General features: G+C 42.8%; 1 protein-coding gene across 4 annotated transcripts in view; it reads right to left on the bottom strand.

Annotated features, from left to right (window-relative positions):
* LOC123759628 (1-phosphatidylinositol 4,5-bisphosphate phosphodiesterase delta-4) overlaps positions 1-24,786 on the bottom strand; it is a 107,552-nt gene that overhangs the window by 58,676 nt on the left and 24,090 nt on the right. The window contains exon 1 of one of the 4 annotated variants that reach the window (XM_045744771.2): positions 19,750-20,362. The exons of 1 other annotated variant lie outside the window; for it this stretch is intronic. In XM_045744771.2, coding sequence (XP_045600727.1) covers positions 19,750-20,164 — 415 coding nt within the window. In that variant the 5' untranslated portion in view covers positions 20,165-20,362. Of the gene's footprint in view, positions 1-19,749; positions 20,363-24,786 lie in introns of those variants that run through there. 2 more of the 4 variants (XM_045744772.2, XM_045744773.2) reach the window with 2 other exon arrangements.

Genomic DNA, 24,786 nt, shown 5'->3' on the forward strand with positions numbered 1-24,786 from the left:
TGGGGGGGGGGGTGTTAGGTAGAGTGAAGGTGGGGGAGCAGGGGTTGGGAATCTGGTACACAGTTGGAGCGACGATGGACCAGTCATCACACGAGGAAGCTTGCAACTATCAGTAAAGACAAGTTATATCTTGGTTATCTTCAGATGATTTCGGGGCTTTTTAGTGTCCCCGCGGCCCGGTCCTCGACCAGGCTTCCACCCCCAGGAAGCAGCCCGTGACAGCTGACTAACACCCAGGTACCTATTTTACTGCTACGTAACAGGGGCATAGGGTGAAAGAAACTCTGCCCATTGTTTCTCGCCGGCGCCCGGGATCACAAGTCCAGCGTGCTGTCCGCTCGGCCCACCGGCTCCTGGTCGTAATTCAACCCGTTCTCGCAAATTCGTAAAGTCAATATTGACTTATTAACTACGTGCATAGGTGATATACTAAACATAATAGATACCCTTAAAAAGATTCATAGAAAACACCGACCTTACCTAACCTTGTTAGTATCTTAAGATAAGCATCTTATTGCTTCGTAATTACAATTATTACTTAACCTATACCTATTATAGGTTAGGTAATAATTGTAATTACGAAGCAATAAGATGCTTATCTTAACATACTAAGTAGGTTAGGTAAGGTCGGTGTTTTCTATGAATCTTTTTAAGGGTATCTATTATGTTAAGTATGTCACCTATGCACATATTTAATAAGTCAATATTGACTTATTAAATTTGCGAGAACGGGTTGCGTAATTACTCCGTCAGCCCCTCACAGACCGGACGAGCGGTTCACTTGTCAGGCTCTCCCAACAGTGACCATAACCCCCCCCTCCCCCCCTCCGTAGTTCTCCATCACCCTAGTTCTCCATCTAATGTAGCAACCACTTGGCTCATCTTCCATACAAACTTGTATATAACTCCAAGACGCTCGCTCTCTACGTTATATATACAACAAAAATCGATTTTTAGTACAAGTCAAACATCTGGTGGCGAAGCCTTCTGATCAGCCATGTTTGGCTACCAATGGTGGCTGCCGAAGCCAAAAATGAAAGGTTCAAAAGTGTGCCATCTCCACATAGTGTCAGGCATATACTGAGTACTGCACTCTTAACATATACTTATAAAGAAGAAATACCACCTGCTACTAGGTTCATTAATCACAAACTTGCAGTACGGTCTACCTGGGGATGGCGATAAGTTACATTTTCGGCAGAAAAACACAGGCAATGGTGAACAACTCCACAAGGGCCGTGATGAGGGTTAGAACCTACGTCCGGGATAATCCCAGACGCCCCTTTGTCGACTGCGCCACGACATGGTCATAAGAATTGTAACCGGGAGTGCTACTGCCCTCACACTGATCCTGCAGCCTCTCCGACACACAAACTAGGGTTTTACACAATTCCATTGTATACAGGCAATGGTGATAACTAGACAGCATGATACTGCAAATGGGACAACACATCAGAACGTTCACCGTGGCGAAGATGTCAGAGTTAGTGCTACTGACAAGGTAAATGTTCTGAAGGTTCCCCCCCATCAGTGCCAACTTTGCCAACTTCTGGTTGTCCGCGATCACAATACAAGGCACTTGGCCAGCAAGAGTCTATGCTGGCGGAGCCTTCCTCAAGAACTTTACCTCACCAGCAATCATTCACTCCTATACAGGCGATGAGTCACAATAACGTGGATAAAGTATGTTGACCAGACCACACACTATAAGGTGAAGAGACGACGACGTTTCGGTCCGTCCTGGACCATTCTCAAGTCGATAGATGGGGTAGTTTGTATCACGTTAAGACTGCTTTATCAGTCCAGCCCCTCGACGGTCATCAACAGACGCGCCCTCACGTGTTCTCACCTCACAAAATGATGCACTAAATTGTCCGAACCTGACTGATGGACACGCCATAGAAAACGTGAATGCTTGTGAGCCACTATGATTTACAGTACAATAGATTTTGTCTGTTGGGGATATTCTGACGTCTACATGCAATGTATCATTCAAGCAGACAAGCTGAACCTTTAGCCTCTTCCCCTTTACGTCTTCTACAATATTGTATTGCTATACGGTCATTTGCATGATTCTATATTCTCTTATTTTATCATCATTACATGCTATGCATATCAATTGACATTTATGCTTCCTATGCCATGTGAATTTATTTGTATATATAATAGATGCATTTACGTAGGGTAAAAACATCATATTCTTCACCATAAACTCTGGAGACAAGAAGCCAGTGAACCACCGAGACCCACACCAGCAAGAGGAAGTGTTACATTATTCACAGTTTGCCTTCTTACACACACATTTATATATATATAAACATCACCCAGAAATTGTTACGGCAACAAGTAGAAATAAATTGCCGCTGGTTATGTTAATAGCATTATAAATAGACTAGTCAGTCATAGAAGAGACTGCTAATGACTAACCACGTTTTCTGGAGTAAAGTAATTTCCCCGCGTCGTCGTCGTCGTCACAAAAAATCTATTAAGATAATGACAACACTAAAATCATCAGTCTCAGGACTGAAACCAAAATAAAATGAATCAACTGAATTAATTATATAGTCAATAACGATTTAAATTTATTCAAACTCATTCCTCCTCCTGAATTTCAATTAAAACTAATGGAATATGACACCCAGCAGGAGGCGGAGGGCAGCCATGGTTGGCGGGCGAACTTGAGCCGTGAGAGAGCGTGCCTCCAGCGTGACATACCTATGTATTAACACGATGTACTGAACGGGGTGAGAACAGCTTGAGCTACCTCATCCCTTTGTGTGTATTTTACCTCAATAAACTTATTTTAATTTCCAGCGTGACTTATCTTAGTCACCATATGTTGTCAAGACTTGGCTGAACTAAAAAGTGCAAAGCTCGGTTTTTTCTAATAGTACACAAGTTTTGGCCAGTAATGTTTCTTGGATTAAATCGTTACGATGCAGGAAAACGCCACCCGAAAGGGAAAGGTTTATTTATTAATAATTACCTAAATTTGGCGTGCACGCTGACTCCATTAATACATGTCCAGTACATGGGTCCGAGAGGTATCTCTGTTGGATGACCAGCCAACACTACCCAGTCACCCGAGACAGTTTTAAATCACAACTAACACATTTATAGCAGCACTACTAAACTAACGGTAGTACTACTAACTAATCAACCGTTTCATTACGGTGTGATAAACTGAATTATGACCCCCCCCCTCCCTCCCTCCCGGCCTTAAATTGTGTGAAGGGAAGTTTTCTGGTGATAATAAATCATAAAAACACAGTCCACTCACAAGTAATAAATACAATTAAACACAGTCTACATAATTACTAATTAAAACAATCACCGGTAGATTTCCCCACACTTACTGATAACATTGACAACATTAATGACAATTTGGTGTTATGTCTTAGATTACCACTATGGTCAGTACATAGCTATTTAAACTAAATCTATATAACGTTTATAAAACCACCATTTCCCCATAGCAAATACACCGAGCAACAGTATTACGAGGCTACAGTTGACCAGACCACACACTAGAAAGTGAAGGGACGACGACGTTTCGGTCCGTCCTGGACCATTCTCAAGTCGATTTCAGCCAAGTTATTGTGACTCCTCATCTGCACGAGGCTATAGTTACTACCGTCCTCTCTCTCTCTAATGTCAGCCCAAGTTACAGCCTCGCTCCTGTGCCAGGTAAGTCCATTATGGGCTCACCATAGCCCGTGCTACTTTGAATTTTTTGTTCCGAGTAGCTGAATCTTAAACAACATCTCTAATGAGGAGCCTCGCGCCTGTAGCTACGAGGACGACAACAAGGCGCCTCGCTGTGTGTGGTGACGACGCCCAACAAGTGCACGTTCATGGGGGCCATCGAGCCCCCCCGGGACGAGGGGGGGCGGGGGGGTGCGGACGTTCCTGTTATCTGGTTAGTGTCTGCCAGACCTGGTTGGTCAAGGTTATCTCACGCTAGCTCACGTACAATCATTAACATTTATCACTTTGCTTAACGTAAACCAAATATCTATGCAAGGGAGGTATCTATGAACTGTTAACTTCGTTCCTGACTCGCAAGATTCCCTACCGAGATAAAAATGGTTGGGTTCGTTTTCTTTCTCATGCCTCTGTTCACCTAGCAATATATAGGCACCCCGGAAGTTGTGCAAACCATAATATTTACCCCTTTGATGGGGTGACGGACATCGATACAAACCTCAAGATATACAGGTTTCCTGTTCCTGACAAAACTAATTATTCACGTATACATTCTATCATGGTATAGTCAAATCATACACAAGAATGTTTTGCATTTTCTTCAATTTCTATTTAAAATATGTTTGTAGTTCACAATTTAAATAAAGATTAAAAACGCATTTACTAATTTATCAACCCGCATTTATTTACAGCAGTTTAAAATTAGAATATAATTTTAACTTTAAAACTGCTGTCAGTTTCATTCACCTGGGTTCTGGGAGACTCGAAACCCGGACCCCAGGCATGTGAGGCCGAAGCTATCGACCGAGCTGCCTTTTATTTGCTGTCAGTTGTTGCTAGGCTGTACAGAGCGGAGAGTGGGGCGCGGTCTGCCTTCACAGGGGTGCACGAGTGCCTGTGTATATTGTCAGACGTGTTGAGTGTGTGCGCGCGTGTATTGTCACACGTGTTGTGTGCGTGAGTGTATATTGTCCCACGTGTTGAGTGTGCCATGCGTCCACCCTAACACCTGTCTCTCTAACTCCACAGCATCTGTCACGCAACACCTGCCATAATTATTTATCTGCCCAAATCTCACATGACGTCACCTTCGCGTATTATTTCCACAACGAAAATGTGTTCTTATTCCCACCGTTTTTCCTGCAACTCGCCCCCCCCCCCTCGCACAACCCACCGCATATTGATGTAAATATCCCAAACGTCAAACTAAAATGTACTAAAAATCATTGCAGGTTGCAAAATCTTTGTCCCGTTTTCTATTCGTGAGGCGTCTTAGATCAGCCAGTCCTTTGAATAAGTCCTTCAGTCCTATTGTTTAGGAATATAAAGTGAATAGTACCAAAGTCAATATATGTACGATGGTGCACATAGTTACAAAAAGTACTATCTAAACACTAGGATGGGTTTAAAAATTACACAGGGTTACAAATTTGACGTGATGCCCCGTTTTCTATTCGTGGGTCCTCTGGTTAGGTTCGGGTAATTTAGTGCATCAGTTTAGTAGCGTTGTGAACGGTGGAGAGGCCGGGTTCACAAGGCCCTTGAACTACCTTTGCAGGTAGTTTAAGTCATTACCTCTTACCACATTACAAACAATTAGCTTCACTTGCACAACTCAAAAGGGAGATATTACTAGTAACAGGAATACGCTCAAATCGCAACAAACTTTATTGATAAATCGTTATAAATTTATAATTAGTTTATGTAAATAATAATCTTGACATTTCGTAAGGCGCCATAATAACTTAACGTGATTATAATTATACAGTGTGTGTGTACAAATTATTTACCGAATTATAAGGTGTAGTCAATTTTAATGGAGAGAATAATTTGTGGAGACTGTATATGCACCAATTACTTCTGGTACCAATATAACAAGCTTTTATCTCAGCCTCGTCCTCCTCTTGCCAGTTACATCAACAATGTCAACATTATATACCATGTCCCTGTAACTCAGCAGTCACCAACACCACTAGTTATAAGCTGGCCAGACGAGAAGCACTTAAAGTTGCCTAAGTGGAGACGGAAGCATTTGGGCACCATGAAGCAGAGTCCAGGTGAGGGAAGCTATCAGAGAAAAAAAGTTGCGGTAGAGTATCCCGTTCTCTTGGAGTTCCCACAACGTCACAAAAAATGATGAAATAAATTGCCTGTGCCTAACCGGTGGACCCACGCATAGAAAAATGTGGTTGTTTGTGAGCAGCTATGATTTATAGTACATCATATTTTGTCCGTTAGGATGTTTGACGTCAAAATGCTATATATTATTTATGAGGACAGGTTGAGGGACAGGGTGAGGGACAGGTTGAGGGACAGGGTGAGGGACAGGTTGAGGGACAGGTTGAGGGACAGGTTGAGGGACAGGTTGAGGGACAGGTCTCCACACGGGTCAGTACTGAAGGTCGTTATCGTCCAGAGTAATATTATTGTTCCCGGGACCAGTGGCTTTGGCAGTCTTAAAAGAATGGTCTAACCAATGGATATAACATCCATTGGTTAGACCATCCTGTGTTCAACAAGACATCCTACCTGGTGTCTATAGACCATAGACACTACTATAAGTCTTCAGTGGTTGCCTTTATTCTTGTGTACCAATCGTCCTACTCCTGGCATACCAATTATCCTCCTACGTCAACCCCCATTCCTTCTCCCCAACTCCCTCTCGCACACCAATCTCCCTCTATTATACAACATGTGAAGAATATAAATATAAACTCGTAACTAATGAATTATTAAGAAAGCAAGACTAACTTGTATCTCCAGGCGAATTCAACCGTAGAACGTTAACTTAAGAAACAAAACTGACAAAGACGAGCTGAAAATGGTGTACTTTTGAATTGCAAGGAAGAAGAGAGCAAGAGTTCGCCCACCTGTTCCCCTCCTCTGATGGCCCCCCAGAACTCCAGCACCTTCCCTGGAGCCCTCCAGAACTCCAGCACCTTCCCTGGAGCCCCCCAGAACTCCAGCACCTTCCCTGGAGCCCCCCAGAACTCCAGCACCTTCCCTGGAGCCCTCCAGAACTCCAGCACCACCCCTGGAGCCCCCCAGAACTCCAGCACCACCCCTGGAGCCCCCCAGAACTCCAGCACCACCCCTGGAGCCCCCCAGAACTCCAGCACCACCCCTGGAGCCCCCCAGAACTCCAGCACCACCCCTGGAGCCCCCCAGAACTCCAGCACCACCCCTGGAGCCCCCCTCTCCCCCACCACCAGTAACTATGCACCAGCTGCCTCAGAGGCGGGTGACGTCCTCGCTATTTTTACCACAGTTCGAACTGGAGGTGATGGGGGGTTGGGCGGGGGGTCGTTAAACGTGTGCGCGGGTACGAGGGAGGGTTGGGAATGTAGGTGGTTAGTTAGTACTCTTCTAATTGTGCTTGCCGAGGAGGGGGTGGTATTAGCTTCGGCTCTTTGATCCCACTTAACTGGTGTTCAGGATCCCCAGCCTATTGGGCTCTATCAAACTATTTGAGACTATTTGAGACTGCAGTCTATCCGTTCTCTAAGCCAACTCTCAATGTTGTTAGGTATTCTTGCTACAAGAGTTCCGATACTTGAGAACCATCCATACTATACAGTCTTGTCCTCCTCCTCGCACATACCTAGCAGTGCATCCCAATGTCTACGGGACGGGAGAATTAGCTCTTGGCCCCCCGCTTGTCCATTAGTATCTGGCGATTTTTAAAAACAAACTAAGAGTTCTCTGTCGTACTTGCTCTTCAAGCAGTGGATAGAGGTAGCTTCTACAACACTTGAGGTTATCTTGAGATGATTTCGGGGCTTTTTAGTGCCCCCGCGGCCCGGTCCTCGACCAGGCCTCCACCCCCAGGAAGCAGCCCGTGACAGCTGACTAACACCCAGGTACCTATTTTACTGCTAGGTAACAGGGAAAGAAACTCTGCCCACTGTTTCTCGCCGGCGCCTGGGATCGAACCCAGGACCACAGGATCACAAGTCCAGCGTGCTGTCCGCTCGGCCGACCGGCTCCATTCACTGACACCACTACTGTCAGTGACTGCAATGTTTTCAGCAGTCCCCCCCTTTCCCTCTTGTCCTCCTCCACTATTTTCTCTAGTGTAAAAGATTGCCCACTTTGCTTCTTGTTTATTCCTTCGTATTAAGACTGTAGTCACATGCGTTCTGATCCGCAACTCTAGTTCTCCAGTAACTGGTCGGCATGGTGGCGGCCCCACTTCTTGCAGGTCTGCGTTCGATCTCCAAGGGTCCAAGATGTTAAGCATCGTTCCTTCATTCAGTCCTAATATCCTGTCACCTTACCCCTTCCAAGTGCTACAGTCAAACTTGCTTAGTGCATTTTCACAATTTCCTTCCCTTTCTCATCTCTTAGTTACGAATTTTGATATGATAATAGGCTTTATAAAGTGTAGGCTTAAAGCTTAACACTTGGAAGGGGAAATCAGTCCGCCTTCTTAAACTTCAATTAAATATCTTTGTGTTCGTAACTTTTGTCATGCTCTAATTCTCAGAGTTCACTTGTTTTATTTGTAATGCCATCTATGTTCATTACCTTGAAGCTCACTTTCTTCTGCTCATTACTTTTTTATTTTGCCTTGAGAGTTTCACAAGGTCCCCGTGGCGCAGTGGTAAAACACTCGCCCGGCACTTCGCAAGCGCTTTGGCCCGGGTTCGTATACTGGCCGGGGAGGATTGACTTGGCGCCAATCCTTACCTGTAGGATTAACCTCTTTTCACCCAGTAGTGAATGGCTACCTGGTTGTTAAATGATTTGGCGGGTAGTATTCCGGGGAAAATTTTGGCTTTAGGACCTGCCCGAAACGCTATGGGTGCTTGAGGCTGTACAAGAACGTAAGAACTCTTGTCTGTATATATAAATAAATAAATAAATGTCGATTCTGTATGATGCATATTCTAGTACGATCTGACAGGCTGTAAATTGTGTTTAAGGAGTCCTTGTCTAAGTGTTTACCTACCTACCTTGAGCAGACACCTTGATACAAGCCTAACGTGTATGAATACCCCCTGGCTTCCTGTCCCCCGACAATAAATTATATATACCAGCGGTGTTGGGTTCCAGCCAGGAACGTCATGCAAGTATTTCCTACCAAACAACTCGTCTTACGTCAACCAGTTTACATTTTTATTGATGCGAGATGTTGGCTGGCGCTGACTAAGGAGATATTGATAAATATATCTTAGCTGCAACAACAATGGAGTCCTTGACGCTGAAAAACAATATTTATCTCATCGTTTTGTGTTAGATTTTCGGCTTAACTCCAGCAGATTATATGATCACCTCTTTCTTGCAACGCCCGCAGGATGGCTCATGGAGTCTTCAATCTAATTAAACTAATCAATAAAGCAAGAGTAAAAATCGAAGACTAAAGACTTTCTGACCGAACACAACCGAGGATTCATCAGTAGATGGGATATTGGCGCCAAATCTCTCTCCAGGTTAGACTCTTGCAAGCGGCGCCCGCATTCCTAAATTATAGCACGCGTTGGATTCAAAATTAGTATTTTCTCAAATACATTTATTATACACAAGAATGAATAGTTTGGCCTAGGTTAAGTTAAGGCGTTAGGTTCTGTTGGCAATTGGTATTTGTAGTACGTGGGTGAAGCATTTACAGAAGTGGGGTTCGAACAGAGAACGTGAATGAAGCACTGTTCGAGAATATATACATATATCATCATCACAGTACATATATCAGTTACGACACTGACACTACGTCCGACACTCTCGGACGAAGGTTCGAATCCTGGTCAGGGCCCTTGTGGATTTGTTCATCAGTTACGAGTTTTAGCGTCAAGTGGTTTATGATGTTTACCGTCCTACCTATTCTTAGAGAGGTGGTTCGGCGGCTGGATTAACGATCAATTGCCTTTAAGTAGAAAAAGTCCCTGAAGTAGACTCACGGGGACCTCCTTAACAAGTACTTCGCTGAAGACTTGTTCTTCGCTGAAGACTTGTTCGAACCACAACGCTGTAAATGTTACGGGCTATTCATGCCCGTGCCACCTTTTGGGTGCCTTAATCTTTATCAATCAATCACTGTAAATGCTTCACCAACGTACTACACATACAAATAATCTGCAACACCTAACCTAACCAATGCCTACTAAATATGCACAATATGCAAATATAATAATTTATGTTTGAGAAAATTCCCATTTGGAATGAACAGAATGTTAACAATTATTAATGTATCTTTGGGGTCGAGCTCTGGATGGAATGAAGAGACTGAGGACGGGTTGCAGGGCCCCGATAGCCAACGACAGCTTCAAATATCATGAGAAACTACATTCATCACTGTTCTCTCAATTTGCCACCGCGTTATTAAAAAAAATGAGAGAAGATGCAATGGTTCCGTAAGCGCGCCCATATTCTCAACCGCCATGCACCAGCTCTGACTGAGGTGTCTCAACCCGTCGTCGACCCAGAGCCCGCGAGAATTATTCCACACCTGGCAATATACACGATGTCAATTACCATAAACAAATATGCTATCAATGCCCATTGAGAGCGCCCCTCCCCATTCACAGCGGCCATGCCCATCACGTATCATTAACGTTAGTGTGTGTGGCGTGTGTGGGGGAGGTTTGTATACGTGTGGTGTTAGTTTCATGGTTAATTTGGCACCTGGATGCCGTCCAGCCTCCCACGCCACCTTGGCACGGGTGGGGGTGACATGGGCGGCGCCTCATGGGGAGGGAGAGGGCAGTTGGGGGTAAAAAACCGGGTTCATGGTATCTCAAAGCTCGTTAGCGTAGAAACGGGACATTATTGCAAACTGTCCTCATCAACAAGCGCCAAATGCTCATTAATTCAGCCGCCAAACCTCCCTGTGTATGAATGAAAAACGGTTTACACATATTTAACTGTTGACGTTCGAACATTTATCGAGCAGTGCTTCGCTAACGTCCTCTGTTCGAATCACAGCTCCAGAAATATTTCACCCACGTAATACAAATAATTGCCAACAGAACTGAAAAAACTATTTTTGCCCTTAGGTAAAGTATACGTCAATATGCGACGTGCTATTAAGAGGACGGGTTGACGTATTAGGCGAGAATACGGCTTATTAAAGTACCAAAACAATGATGATTAGCGAGCTAATTGACTTTTACTGATAAATTTTCACAATTTAATTCTAGTAGTTTCTTCCTTATACTTAACTTAATTCAGAAGTCAAATACATGCAGAACAAATGTTATGAGCGATAACATGTTAATAACATGTTATCACTCATAACAGATGTTATGCTGGAGGCAACATTCCACTGTTCCTTCCAGCAAGTCTGGAGGTATCACTACTGTTCTTAGATTCTCTTCTGGATTTTCTTTTCTTACGAAAGCAAGCTTCTAGGTGTGTGTGAGGGCGGGAACTGGACGCTATCCATACACGGACTCATGCTTTATAGTGCTTCAATCACACAAGTTGTATGCCCGACATTATTGTGGGACCTTAAAGGTGCTCTACCCAACACGCTTAATTAAAGGTAATATCTTGGAGAGGAAGGGACGCGACAACGAAGGCCCTGGCGTGGGCTTTGGGAGTACTTCAACCCCACGTCGGGGCTGTTGATTCAATTGATGGTATACTCCATCCGTATGACTTGTGGTAATTTCGTCCATGTATCCCTTCAGTGTAGGTTAGCTTTATAAATGACCAGGTACCTATGTTAAAAATATAAACCTAATAGAGCAGCTGACTATTAGTCCAAGCCAATTAAAAAAACACAATCCCGTCTGTATGACCAATTGAAGTGTCTCAATGAATAGATAATAAATAATAAAGGATAATGACTTCTAAAGTTTGACCCCACATGTGCCGCGAAAGGTGATGACATGCCATTATAGAAGACATCGCAAGTAACGGGCACTAAACTGTACCAGTGCTGTAATTCAACTTCAAGTAAGCTTACCCCAGACATTAAGATACATCTCAGAAGGATAGAGTAGCTTAGGGTATTCCTACCCTGCTACCTTGTAGAGGAGCCGCGTCAACACTGCCTCACAGCCGCCACTTGACAATGGTAATCTACACCAACAGTTGGGAACACAAGACAGGAGGGAGCACGCACCACGAAACTTTACCACCTGCTGCTGCTGCTGCACGTGGCGTTACGTGACCACATGTGGACGCACATGTGGGGTCAAACTATGATGTCGTCAGTATGATAAGTATTACATGATTCAAGTATGTTTATTGAGACAAGAAAGAAATACATCTCAAAGGAATAGAGTAGCTTAGGCTAATTCTACCCCCTTACACACAGAAATCACAATTGCGTGATGTATCAAATGAACAAATCCACAAGGGCCGTGACGAGGATTCGAACCTGCGTCCGAGAGCATCCCAGACGCTGCCTTAATCGACTGAGCTACACGGTAAAGAGAGTTGAAACTGAAGTTCTACTGAACTTTCAACTCTTTTTACCATGTCGTAGCTAAGTCGATTAAGGCAGCGTCTGGGATGCTCTCGGACGCAGGTTCGAATCCTCGTAACGGCCCTTGTGGATTTGTTCTACCCCGCTGTTACGTGATTAACTAGCTGTATCGAGGGGTTCCAGTACGTGTTATTCTGTATGACACCTTTTATCAACATTTTAAACCATCTTCTTGACGGTAGGTAGGTGCAGTTTTTTAAACCATGAGATTAACTCATCACCCGAGGGCAAGTGGAAGCCAGAAACACAAATGAGTAAGAGATTCAAGGAAATACTCGTACCCTGTACATGTGGTCAACAGGAGTAATACAAAAGTTATGGAAGCCACCTCCATCTACAACTTTAAAGGTTAGTTTCCAGAAAGCATTCAAACATCAGAATAGTTAAATTATAGCGTAATAGGTACAAGACTAGGAGGCGGGGCATGACGTTCCGGGCCGTCCAGGGGTCAGATTCGCGGAGCAGTTACGCAAGTACTTATGAACCTGTACATCTTCTCTCAATCTTTGGCGGCTTTGTTTACAATTATTAAACAGTTAATGAGCTCCGAAGCACCATGAGGCTGTTTATAACAATAACAACAGTTGATATGCAAGTTTTCAGGCTTGTAAACTGTTTAATAAATGTAAACAAAGCCGTCAAAGAATGAGGAAAGATGTACAGGTTCGTAACTGCTTTGTGAATCTGGATCCTGGACCCTTAAGTTGTGATAAGGTTTCCGTTTCGTGGAGACTCGCCTAATTTTGTTTGCGGGGTTGAGCTTCGGCTCTTTGGTCCCGCCTCTCGATTATTTAGTTAAATGGTGTACAGGTTCGTGGGTTAACGTATCTGTTCCAGCTACGTTACTGTAAATTTGTAATTCTTGTTAAAAATCATTAGGTGGAAAAAAATTATCCTACTAATTTTGTTGAACTGTAGGTGGAAGAAGCCAAACGCCAGTCTAAACATGTATCCTAGCAATCATAGTCACTTGAGGTCTTTGTCGTCTTCACAAAGTTAAGACAATTTCTGGTTCAGTGATAAATGGCGTATCAGAACGAGGCTCCGACAGTGTGACCGGCCAAATCTTAGGCATTTTTAACTCAATTTTGTCCACTGCCAAAATTATTAAACATTACAATGATCCTGACTCTAGATTCACTCGTTATGATAAGGGCCTAATCATGCGTATGGAATTCAAATTTGGTTACAATAAACGAAATTAAAATTATACTTTGAAAAAATACACAAACTAACTGCTGCTTGACTCGTCAGTTTTAATGGGAAAGGCAATAATTAATATTTTAAACCTACTTAATTTACATCTTGTCATTAGGTACAGGCTACGCCAGTCTTGGCATATACTATTATATATATCTAATATAAGACAGCTAGAGGAAAACAGTTCTTCCAGAGGTCACGACCTCTCCGCAGGGTGCAGTCGCACCTCCACAGATCTCCAGTATCAGCTCTTGATACTGGTAATGGCTCGAAAGGGCCACCACTTACGGGCTATTCATGCCCGTACCACCTTTTGGGTGGCTTAATCTTCATCAATCAATCAGTTCTTCGTACGTCTTGGTATAATCAACTTCTCATTGGCTTCCACACAAGCGCCAATGGTGTAGACAATGTATCAGGGGGGGGGGGAGGTCACACTTTCTTGTATCTAGAAGGGTCACACTTGTATCTAGGGGAGTCGCACACTGTCTGCTATTGACCCCTCTGTTAACAGTAATAGTGTTCTCATTGCCATTTCTTAGTGCTTTCATTTGATACTATGAGTGACAAATGTTGTGATATCCTTATCGCAGATAACAGCGTGGGCTGGGACTATCTCCGGTCCCATGATCAGAAGCTCCTGTGAATCCTGGGCCTGCTCACACTCTTGCCACCTCTCACAAACGCTTCAATGTTATTAACATTTAAAGCAAGATACATTCCCTACATTACACCCACAATAACTACCACCGATGTGTCTAAAGGAACTCTACTGAACATTACACAATGTCACATCTTTAACATGAAATTTGTAGTTAAGCAAAACATAAAATAGCAACTACTGCATGTTTATATTAAAGAGTCGTGCTGTTTTTGTTTTGTTAAGACTAATGTCAAGGTTTACGGTGTACTCGAGAGTGCCTGGGTTAACACTTTGATTTGCTCTTGTCAGCTCTAGTTACTTCTTAGCTCAACATTAGTCAGTCAAGATCTCTATTTTAGTTTTAGTTAAATTATGCTATACACCATACCCATCCCGTGGGCAGTGGTGGACCCTATACCCATCCCGTGGGCAGTGGTGGACCCCATACCCATCCCGTAGGCAGTGGTGGACCTCATACCCATCCCGTGGGCAGTAATGGAAAAGGTTATAGAAATGCATGAACTCCGGAACTGAACCCCACAATTCAGCTAGGTAAACACGTTGCACGGTTTTTAAATATACAAATTCTATTCTCAGTCTATCACATTAACACGCAGGCCCCCTTAGGATCAGGCCTAATAAAACTAGCCAGCTTTAGTTCGTATAATTACACAATGAAAAATATGTTTCTGGGTGGTGTTATTTTCCTATTATGTACGTGTTGGAAGTCTAGAAAATAGCTTTATCCCTCTCAAGCTTTGCTTTGACCTTTGCCTAAGACAAGGAAGGACGTTTTGAAGGGCCTTGAAGGCTGCAGACTTACTGTCACAGCTTCAGATAAGGAGTCGCCAGCCTTCAAGATGTCCCTAAGCTGTCTCTGATCTAAGGTAAAAATCTAAGCAGAGTTTGAGAGAGAGAACTGCCATTTTCTTTACTTTAGAGACATAAGCAATCATAAAACAACATTACCCAGGGATAAAAAAAATACCTAGTGGATTGAGCTTCCCTCACACCCAGTTCCTCAGCTAGTTGAAAATGAATTTTTTTGCACATTTATAACAAGAATATTTAAACAAACTAAGGCCTATTCCACAAAAGCTTTTTGTTACAGCAGCCAACTTATTCATATATTCACATAATGAGCAGCAGTAGGCGGGTCCTTAAGGCCATACAAGTTTCTCTAGTATAAAACAAGTAACAAAAATATTTGACACGAGAGACTTGGCTGTATTCTAAACTTAAGATCATCGTTATACAGTAGATTCATCTTCTCAATGACTAGACGACGACATGCGGGTGGCTGTGAATGGTGCTGGTAAACACGGTGGAGGAAATGTATATGTTTATCTCTCAGAATGTTCGGTAATACGTTTATTGCTTGTGATGTGTGTCTATGTATGTATTAACACGTTGTACTGAACGGGGTGAGAATAGCTTGAGCTACCTCATCCCTTTGTGTGTATTTTACCTCAATAAACTTATTTCAATTTCAACACGGTGGTGGTGGTGGTAACAAACGTAGTAACGACCAACATGAATAGAATAATGGAAGCATCTGTGGATGCAAGACAAAATAAAAACACAATTTTCCCTCGTGATTAAATATTTTCACATTATTCATCACGTGTTAAATGTATATACATGTATGTATGAGTATGTGTACATGTATATATAACATTAATAATTGTGTAACTAGCGTCAAAAATTTATATTTGCTTACCTAAATGAACTAGAGGGTTCAGTTTCTGAACCGATTATATGCTTCTGTAATCCGGAAAAGGAGGCTTTCGGTGACATTCCCATTAATTAGGGCCTCTTGCTGCAGATAGACTTCGTTTTCAACTTACAATCGGGGATCCCAGGTTCCAGTCAAAGCGGGAAATGGTTGGATAAGTTTCCTTTCGTCTTGTGCCTCTGTTCATCTAGCAGTAAATAAGTAGCTGGGAGTTAGACAAGGGTTGTGGGGTTGCCACCTGGAGAGGGTCAGTAGTACGACTTTGGGTACCTGGATACAAGCCTAATAGGAGGTATTCTCCATATACAGTTTGAAGTGCAGATATGATAACAGCCCAATAGGCTCATCAATAACTTTTACACCAGTTCATATGAGGAACTAAAGTCCCGAAATTAAACCCCAGTAAGCACTATCAGTCGAGTACAAATTAAGTACATATTTAAGAATTCTCTTTTTGGAATTAAGTCTGTCTCGGGAATGAACGTTAATGAACAATAGTGAATAATTACCAACATGTTATTTAATGCGAGAAGTATAACATGATAAATGTGATTGCATTATAATGCAAGCAACAAAAAGATGCACCATATCTGTTTATTCCCAAGCGTTCAAATTTAGTACAATGGAATATATATCCGCCCCCTCCCTCCCCCCGTATCCAGTAACGCCTACATAGTCACCATAATTCAACCTGGTAAATACGCTGGTGTTGAGTGTTACCGCCAGGGTCGGCTAGTTGATTTTGTTCTTGGTCACACACCTCACCGTCGGAACATTGGTCCCTGCAACCACCAAACGGCAGGTAGATCCCGTACTCATCCTGTGAGCGGTAGCGCAAAAAGGGGAGGTTACAAAGGGGGGGGCGCAATAACGGGGTTACAGAGAGGGGGGGGGGGACTCAAGATGGGGGTTACAGGAGGCGCAAAAAAGGGGTTACCAGGGACGCCAAAGGGGTTTACAGGGAGCATGAAAGGTCTTAATCTGGCCTCAGCAGGTATTTTTACATATAAATGTTAACCAACCTGCACACCTTATATTTGCAGTGACAGCTAGCAAGAAACTTTAATCACTGCAACATTATGACTTTCCATTATTATACACTAGGGGGGGGGGGAGAGGAACGGCACAAGGTTGCTCCCCAGGTTCCTGGTCTCTCTCTACACCTTATCTCTCTCCTCTCCAACTTTCTCCATGAAGATTCACCCCCTCGCACCCCCCCCCCCCCTCACCCCCCACCCTCACTCCACCTATTACATAAAATTTAATTTACAGGATAATGGAAGAGTTGTTAATGATTTTTAGTTTCCTTTGCCATATATTCAAATTCGTTAGTGCTACGGGGGTTACTCTCATATTAAGATCAATTATATATAATTGGCCTTAAACCTAATTGCCATATCTAAATTCAAGCTTTATTTAGTTTAAAACCCAGGACACACTTTTTACCCACAGACTCAAGTGAAGGAAAAATACTCCATAGTTAAGGGCTAAGGAGCGACAGACGTGTTGAGTGTGGTGATGCCCTCCACACCTGGGTATGGGCACAGCATCACAACACGGTTCGACAAAGTTCATTTTCAGATTGTCAGAACCGCATATATTGTCAGGCTAGAATATATTACCTCAGGGTGAGTAAGGTAAGGTTAGGTTAGGTAGGTTTTAAAATATATTGGCGAACCGTCTTGTGTACAACGAGTAAGACATCCGCCACTCCAGGTGTCTGGATAATTACTATGAACGTTAACTTAAAACACGTTGACAGTCAACGTGCCATCAACACCGGAGTACAAGCTGTATTTAACATAACATTTCGGTGCTAAACACAAGAAATCATCAAATAGATCAAAATGTTACCAGAGGCGTTGCACAAAGTGATGGGAGGGGAGTGGGCGGATCTGCCAGACAACATGACCCACATTCACAAAGACGCGCTTTAGAAACACAGTCACACACGGGGAAATATCTAGAGATTTACCGTGAGGTTGCGCCCTAGGAAGCCCGAGGAGAGCGTCAGACAGACTAGCGATAAGCAGGAATAATAATGTACAGGAGACGACACTGCTCCCTGGCCTGCCACGAGAAATACACTGAGGCTCCGAGCGTGCCTCACCCCACTGCTGGCTAGCTTACCAATCTAGTGGGAGACGGGCCCCTCACACCACTGGTACAACCAGTGGGTGGCAGGAACTTGGGGGATCTTGAATGCCTTATAAACATTCAACCTTCAGTAGTTTTCAGCCAGACGATACTGGCTGGTAGAATCGATGTGAATGGTGAAATGAGGAAGTATTTTGCTGGTCTAACCGCTCACTGCTGACAACTGTTGCTCCTCCCCCATCTCGACCCCACCGTTCCCTCCCAAGCAACTTCTCTCCCTCACTCCCTCACTGGCCGGACATCACCTTAACCTTGACTACGGAATGGGAAGACGCCCACTTCTGTTGCGAAGCTTCTCTCACTTCTGTAAACAGATTATGACCAAACAACTAAACGCTTCACGTGGGATAAACTCAAAGAAGCACGAAAACTTCAATACTCAACATTTTAAAATGTTCAAACTTCTCTAAACGGCGTTAGAGAATCTGTTCATGCTGCTACGGTACTGTACGGTACTGTTTACTAACAAATCGGGTGAATGCCAAATAAATTCATTTTTCTGTGTAAAGTTTCTATTAATTTCACTCTTCCACTACACAAGTACATCTTCGTAATTCACAATAAATACTAACACTACGAGATATTTCTCTGGGCGCTGTTGAAGAACAAATCTGACGCATATGATACTACGCAATTTCACAACTCAACTTTTGACTAGTTAACTAACTAATCAACACTAACTTGCTTACCTAACTAATTTTAGTGGCCCAGTTCCCGAGCCCAATATTTGTCCCTTAAGACTGACTTAAATACTGGTTTGGAAACAGGGTGTTGTATATAGGAGGCCTGGTCGCCTCCTGGCCTGGTATATGTGGAGGTCTGGTATATGTGGAGGCATGGTCGAGGACCGGGCCGCGGGGACGCTTAGCCCCGGAAGCACCTCAAGGTAACCAAGGTAAGGTAGGTCATAAACTAGCCGCCTCCGACAGCCACAATCAGATCAAATCTCTGGGTAAACTGAAAAGCAGGTTACACTTCTAAGGGAAATATGGGTCATTACTAATCTCTTAACTTTGATTAGTTCGAGCGTTTGACTAAATGGGAAAGCAATTTAGCAAGACATTTAACCGCTTTATTAACCGGAATGACTCATAGTTCAGGGTGTCAAATGCGGCTGATATTTGGCGCAAACGGTACATCAATTGTCTGCGATGTTTTAACATATGAACACTAGCTTGAGGGGATCTGTAACACAGTTGGGTGTGTTCTTTACTGACAGCAGTAAAGCCCAGGCGGGGCAGAAATTGTTGGACACGTTTCTATTACCTAATGCCTCTGTTTATCTTTTTTTTTATCTTTATTTAAGAAAATACAATATAAATCATATATACAAACGTTTTACAAATAGGTACCCGGGAGTTAGACAACTGGTTATGGGGTTGCATCCTTGGGAGGGTAGGACTAGTAAATAAAAATGATTTACTAGTCCTACTGCCAACTGCCAGGTGAACAGCAGAACAAGGTGAACAAAATATGCCCAACCATTTCTGCCTAGTTTGGGGATCAAAACCCGGGATCCTCGACTGAGGGTCTAGAGCAGTGATTGCAAAGAGTTCCAAGAATTGGCAAAAGCTTCTGAAAAAATCACCTTTTTCGTAATAACAAAAAACTTAGATTTTAATATGATCTATAATAAAACTATGAAGCATTTCGAGTTTTAGCCTCCTTAGATATTTGCAAGATGACAATTTAAAGTTTTTTTTTTTTTTTTTTTTTTTTTTTTTTTACTTAGGAGGAAAAGTTGACAAGGCTGGGAATTTTCGAAGAGGTAAGGAATTAATAGACTATTCAAGAGCGGATAGGGTCGCGCCTTCTACTTTTGTTCTTTGGAAACAATAATGGAATACAATATTATACATAAAAATCCCACTGACTTACTTCTTCTATCGGTGGACTGAAGAAAGTTGGCAAATCTAGGCTGACATGGAGAGATAACAAGCATCTCTTCAGTAACTACATGCGAGTCTTTCCCATTTCCTTTTATATCTATCGTGGTGGGCCTTACTTCAGACACACTTTCTTGCCGTGTTTGACTCGCTCTACTTGACTGCATTTTCCCAAGTGGATGTACCTTGGGACCATCCACTTGGTGTCCAAAAGGAGAAGCTGGAGACGTGACAGGAGAAGGGGAGCGTTGTGGCAGGGAGTCGGGATCCTCCAGCTGGGAGAGGCTACGACTCCCACCACATATTAGCGAGCCATGTTCCATGCCTGCTCCCACACGTGTGCCTCCCATGCTCTCTCTACTATCCACATCTTTAACACACTCCATCGTCTTTATAGCATCACCCATTATTGATAATTACCACAGATTACTTTAGCTTATTTTCAAGACTTGCTGGTAAATTTCAGAGATTTTTCAACATCAGTTAAGTATAATTTACACTCGCCATGTCACAATTCTGAGAATTTCTCAATCTTCAAGTACACAAATCACTTTCCCCATATAAACTAATGTATCCCAGGGAAAACATCAATTTAAAACTATTGTCACTAAAATGTTAGCCACATTCACAATATTTCGGCCATAATTCACTTCGACTTTTATGTCACTATAACAAAGACCATACTACAAGATTTGAAACTGAAAAGCCCTTAGTCATAGTCGATGCATTTTTCAAATTGCACCTACATAGTGAGAGGCTTAAAGGATGTCACACAGCTAAAGCGGACACCTTAACCATTTTCTTAGTAGAATCGTTACACAAAACCTCATGACTGAACATCCACACATCCTCGCCCCGAAAAAAAAAGATAAAAATATTTTGCAGACACGGTACTACGTCTAATTATTAATAAACATTGCCATATTAGCGATCGCAAGAGTCTGGTCTAGTAGACAATACTGCTTAAATATACAACATACAACTTTAGATGATTACTACTACTATCAGGTACTTTTCTAACTATATTATTAATACATGTTTCAGCGCAACAATTAAAGCCACTGTTCTGCCCTTGTGTACACGAGGCTCCCGAGGCTACTGTGTGGCACGCTCTTTAAAAGTTTAATAATAATTTTTATATTTAAATTCTTAAATTTGAATGTAAAGTTTCTTCAATTTATGTACAAGCTTAAGGTAATTATTGAATTATATCATAACCCGAGAGCGATATTCTGGATCAAATGTTCGAGCAACTAATAACCAAACTGTTTTAAGGTAAATTATGAGGAGAAAACGCTAAGCCGATAAGACTCAAGTTGACTTGTTTCTGACCTAACTTCACCATTAAAGGAAAACTCCTACATAAGGCGCACTTCACTCTCAGATAAATGTATCCACTGGATCACTAAAACACTGTTTTATGCTGATTAAGTCGGCCAGCCGTATCCCGCTGCTAGCATAGTGCAGTGAACACTCCAAGACCCAACTGTTGAGGAAGTTAGTCCCCCACTGGCATAGCAGGCAGTGGGGCTGCAGCCAAATTAACCAGTGCCAAGGCGCACCTTGGTTGCTTCTAACACCCAGACTCTCAATAACCCCAGCCTCGTCTCTTAAGGTCATCATCAAGACATACAACCATCTTTCCCTATAATACGGGAATACGAGTAGACAGTTAAGATGCGTGAGACAACGATGAAATAGAAGAAAAACTCTTGCTAAGTGGTATGATTTAAGTGTTCCGGAGAGGCGCGGTATCACGCCCACGTCTCTCACTAGACTGCCACCCTGCTACCTCCCACACAATGATATATCCTTCCATTATGGGTTAACACTCTCTACCTTATATACCCCAAGTTCGAAGCCTGACAATGTGATTGTGATGTATTCGATTTTGTATTATTATGCGTGCTTCATTTTTTGTTAGAATATACCGATGTCAAGTTGGGCTATGATATTTACCACTGTTTAAGATAAAAGTTTACTGTATGCCTGTTTTCAGTTTCTTATGAATTTATACTTCGATTTGCTTGAAGTTACGAGCGCATTGTGCATATATCAAGATGTTTCGTATACAGTCACGTTAGCTATATATATTGTGCACTTCACAGACGTTCAAGCTCTACTACGGGCTCACCATAGCCTGTGCTACTTGCCCCGCTCCTGTGCCAGGTAAGTTACGGGCTCACCGTTGGTCAGACAAAATAAAGTCCACTGCGCCACTGAGGCTACCACCGCAGCACCACTGACGCTACCACAACACCACCACAACGTATCCTCCCCACTACAAACCAATAACATTTCCTTCTACAATCAAGCATGTCCATTCACTCCTCGAAACCCACCGACGGCTCTATATATTGAAATATTCCTGAAGCACTACAATGCTTTAACGGCCTATACACAGTTTAGTCCGCGTGACATTTGAGAGATTTAGATATGGATATTTTCAACCAAAGTCATCTGTATATGTACTTTTAACAAATCAACGTCGACTACAAGCATCATGCTGTACTCCATCACCAGATGTATTTCACAAGAGATACAGCATCACTACACTTCACTATCATGTAGACCTACCAACTGCGCGTACAAAAATGTTACCATTACGGACCGGAAATGCACTATAAACGCTACATGGTAACATTTCCCAGCAATTGGTCAACACCCTGTGACCCCATGTGCAGCCACCGGCAGTAGACCACGAGCTGTACTGCGAGTAGTGGGGGTGGAGACACGCACAAACGTTGTTATTGATTAAGGACGGCACATCCCCCTTCACCCACTGCCACAGCGCCACCAGGCCCTCACATTCTGCAGCTGTGCAGGCTTGTAGCTGCTGCTAGAAGATCCAGCTGCAGCGCCGCCCACTACACATGCGTAACGCCTCAACAAATTTATCATACAAGCATCAAGATGCTGGCCTTTCCTAGTTGACGACGGTTTTCCTAGTTTCCTTAGTTGGTAGGCGCCCCGGCCCTCAAGCACGTGCCTGGTGTAGCGAGTAGATTACCCCAATAATATACTCGCTCCAAATTAATTAGCCTAACGTGAGAAGCAAAGCTCTTCTTGGTACTAATTATGGAACTCAAACCTTTCCCAACTTCCACATACTATTCCTGTCAACCTTTGGAGAACGGTGAGGTGTTGCCCGATTAAGGACGATTATTGAGCAGCAGAGTGGCGAATAATAACTAGTCTACTTTCAAGTGTGGTCTACAACAGACACTTGCGAGATACTGTACCGACGCTCAGTGCGTTCAACTCACACCAAAGTATCACCTGCTTACTTCTGTATATTCGAAAAAATATATATATTATCTTAGTGTTTGTGTTTATTGTCACCATACTTTACATAACAATAGAACCGCTACACCGGTCTAGGTACGAGGTTCTAGCTTGGTGAGTGACAGGACAATGAGCGACAAGGTCAAGGCACAGTAAAGTGGAGAAGTGTCAACCGGCATTACAATGGGTCTGGCAAGAGCACTGGGCATCCATACACACGTACGCCACTCCTTGTGTCATGCATAACTCTCTTCTTATCTTTTATATATGTAATTTCTGGCGCCTTCATGCTGTTCACAGCTTTCATTACACATTTGATGTTCTGTTTAGCCTTCCCTGCGTTCTTCCTGAAGTATGTGGTTCTTTCTATGAACTTAATATCTCAGTGACCCAATGTTGTCAAGTTACCTTAATTTAAGATGTAATCGCGTAATAATCTGTTGGATAGTTTTGTTATCCGCTATTTGAGTGTTATCCGCTTGTAAATTTAAACAATACCTTACCAATTACATGTTCAATATTGCAATATTCGGACAATATTTCTCTAATGATCCACATACGATAGCAATAAATGACATGAAAACTAACTGATAGCATAGATTTATTTCATTTTGTTGAAACCTGCTCACTCTTACAGACAATTAAGAATATCTACGCAGACATTCTACAAAAAGTTTTTTTTAGTCAATATTTCAGCTAAATTAACATAGTTCACACTGTGCGCTCTGACGTGAGAGAGCACGAGGCTCCAACATGTGATCAGCAGTTTTGGCTTTAATATTAATATATTGTGGATGACACACTTTTGAGGGAACTGTCCCTCTGCGCGTCATCTCGCCAGGCAATTGGGCTTTCATGCTAGGCTCGTACACACATCTCTAATACCTTGTGTCGGAAACACTGTAAATGTTAAACAAAATAATTGAATAATCAGATCCACAAAACGCACAATTTCATTGAAAAAGAAAATTATGGCTAGTGAAGGTGGCCAACGTATCATTAGTCAAATGTATATGTTTGTCACAGTTCCATGAGCATAGCCAACGGCTCAACAACTGCCAGGTTCCCCCCCAAGCACACGTGACTGAAACCATTAAGACACCTCTAGCGTCGCACTCCTCTAGTGACACTGGCAGCACTATTGGGCGCGAGCCCACACCATCAAATGGCACCACAGTTTCACAGTAGGACAAAAACTTCTGGCATTAAAAGTATGAACTTACTGACGTCATACACAGTCAATACCACAAAAAACTTATTTTCATTGGTGGATAAAGTTTGTTTAGTTAATATAACCACAGGCAAGTCAAACTTTTCTTTGCCTACTCCATAGTTTGGCAAGATAATTGGTACTTGACAATATGATATCTGCTACAATAAGCCTCCCGACATATTTAAGAAAGCTTATCTTGATAAGCTTATCTCGCCTTATAACGTTGATAAGATATCGAATGAAAGGTATGTTATATCGTTTACGCTCGCTAGCTTAGGCTATCGCACATGCGCATTATGACGCATGCACGTTTTACGTGCATGCGTCATAATGCGCACGCGTTTTACGAAGCGAGACAAATTTTGTTTCCTCGTTATGTCAATGTATTAAAGTGCATTGCACATGTCACGTTATGTCACTGTATTAAAGTGCACATGTGTAAAGTGTGCTCGTAGAATGGGGAAGGTGGCAGTTACGTCAGTAGGGGTCTTTGGGATTGGCGGGAAGGTTGTCTTGGCTCTGGGGCCACAC

Source organism: Procambarus clarkii, chromosome 8 (genome assembly GCF_040958095.1).
Source record: "Procambarus clarkii isolate CNS0578487 chromosome 8, FALCON_Pclarkii_2.0, whole genome shotgun sequence".
Classification (NCBI taxonomy): Eukaryota; Metazoa; Arthropoda; class Malacostraca; order Decapoda; family Cambaridae; genus Procambarus; species Procambarus clarkii.